This window comes from Hippopotamus amphibius, chromosome X (genome assembly GCF_030028045.1).
Source record: "Hippopotamus amphibius kiboko isolate mHipAmp2 chromosome X, mHipAmp2.hap2, whole genome shotgun sequence".
NCBI classification, from domain to species: Eukaryota; Metazoa; Chordata; class Mammalia; order Artiodactyla; family Hippopotamidae; genus Hippopotamus; species Hippopotamus amphibius.
Genome location: NC_080203.1, coordinates 45,145,978 through 45,147,880, shown reverse-complemented (window position 1 = coordinate 45,147,880; position 1,903 = coordinate 45,145,978). Strand labels below are relative to the sequence as shown.

The window sequence follows — 1,903 nt, the reverse complement described above, 5'->3', positions numbered from 1 at the left end:
TGACTTTTCTTCCAGAAAAGAAAAGATCCGCACTGTGATTGGTTGGCAGGAGGCCAAGCAGGGGGCGCATCCGATGACACGTGACAAGGGGTGACTTAGTGACAGGCCTCCCTGCCTTGCATTTTATCCAATCAGAGTTGAACATTGCTTGTGACGTCACAGAAGGCAGCAATCATAAAGCGGGCCACCAGCCCTCAGCGGCCGCAGTGTCCTTCCCTCTGAGCTGTGGAGAAGGTGGCTCCGAGATGGCTGAGCCTTCGTCTGAGCTGTCTGAGGAAAACCTGGGCACCGAGGAAGCCGAGCCGAAGACCCCGAAGCCGAAGCCCCCGAAGCCGAAGCCCCCGAAGCCGAAGACCCCGAAGCCGAAGCCCCCGAAACCGAAGCCCCCGAAGCCGAAGAACACGAAGCTGAAGAACCTGAAGCCGCAGCGCCGCCGCCGCTGCCGCCGCCGCCGCCGCCGCCGCTGCAGCCGCCGGGTTGGCTTTGAAAGCTTCGCCACCTATTTCCCCAGGGTCCTGAAGCAGGCCCACGAGGGCCTGAGCCTCTCGAAGGGGGCGGTGGACGTCCTGGATTCGTTCGTTGAGGACATCTTCGAGCGCATCGCCAGCGAGGCCGGGCACCTGGCCCGCTCCACCAAGCGCTCCACCATCACCTACAGAGAGATCCAGACCTCCGTGCGCCTGCTGCTGCCCGGGCACTTGGGCAAGCACGCCGTGTCCGAGGGCACCAAGGCCGTCATCACATACACCCTCCACAAAATGAGCTGCCTCCGGACCACCTGAACATGGCAAACCAAAGGCTCTTTTCAGAGCCACTCACTTGGCGGGAAAAGAGCTGTAGCGCTGAGGAGTGTGATCCACTCTGGGCTTTCACCCTCTGCCATACTGTCCATCTTTAAAACATTTCTGTGTGTAAAAACAGATGATTGAACTTGGTGTACACCCCCAAAAATAATTAATAAATTAATAAAATTTAAAAAAAAACATTTCTACCCTGAGGGAAATGTTACGAACCTTATCGACTCTGCTCGAATATACGTCTGTAGTGCCATTTGTTCCATGGCAAATCGTGAACTTTTCTTAACCGTATTGCATCTCGTCACTTTCCTAAATGGTCGTTTCTGTTCGTGCTTTCTCTGTCAGCCACTTTAGGGATCTTTATGCTCCAAATTCTTTCCATAAAATTTCATTTACCTTTTGTATTGTCGTCCTCCCACCTGTATATAGCAGTATCATCCAGAGATTTTTATGTGGGATATAGTAACCGATAAAGTGCAATAGCAGATATAAAACTTACACTTACCCTTTCATACTCCTTCAACCTACCTCAAATCGGGATTCGGGGAAATACATATAATAGGACCCAAACGCAGTATAAAATTAGGTAAGTCTAATTTTCTAGAATCAAGCACCATACCTTCTGAAATTACTATTTTACTTAATTCAGATTTCTCTGATTCCATTTTTTGTTGTTGTTGCTTTTTGAGCCTAAAACTTTTCGGTTTTAGTAAAAGAAATCTTGACTGAAGAGCAATGTTTCATGTTTGATGGGATTGTCCGATGACAGCAGCTGTAGCCACAGTCTCCAGAGCAGCAGCCAATGAGGGACGGGCAGCCCCGGGAGCCAAAGCACTTCGCCCAAAGTGTGGTGGGGTGGCCAGAGCTGGGCCAAGGACAGCCTTCCTGTGATACTCAGCCCAGAGACTGAGGGGGAAGGAGGTTTGATAGTTTCCTTGTTTTCTTCCCGTTCAAGTACTTGCTTTTAACCGTGGTGATTTAGGTACGGGCATCCAGATCTTGTACTGGGACGTGTCTCAGTCTGCTTGCATCACTATAAGAGGAGGATTTTCAGCAATTAGGAGAACTAAGATGACTCCTTCCTCTACCTCGTGTAATTTGGCTGT

General features: G+C 50.4%; 1 protein-coding gene across 1 annotated transcript; it reads left to right on the top strand.

Moving 5' to 3' along the window:
• The first annotated feature begins 245 nt into the window (after positions 1-245).
• On the top strand, positions 246-782 carry LOC130841421 (late histone H2B.L4-like). Its single transcript, XM_057717593.1, has 2 exons — positions 246-296; positions 384-782. Exons 1-2 carry the CDS (start codon positions 246-248, stop codon positions 780-782), a joined length of 450 nt encoding a protein of 149 aa, XP_057573576.1.
• Positions 783-1,903: the final 1,121 nt, after the last annotated feature.

Excerpts from the sequence above, each read along its gene's own strand:
- LOC130841421 (XM_057717593.1), top strand. The coding sequence starts at position 246 with ATGGCTGAGCCTTCGTCTGAGCTGTCTGAGGAAAACCTGGGCACCGAG. Across the intron at positions 297-383 it reads AAAACCTGGGCACCGAGGAA|CCCCCGAAGCCGAAGAACAC; the intron begins GCCGAGCCGAAG and ends CCGAAACCGAAG.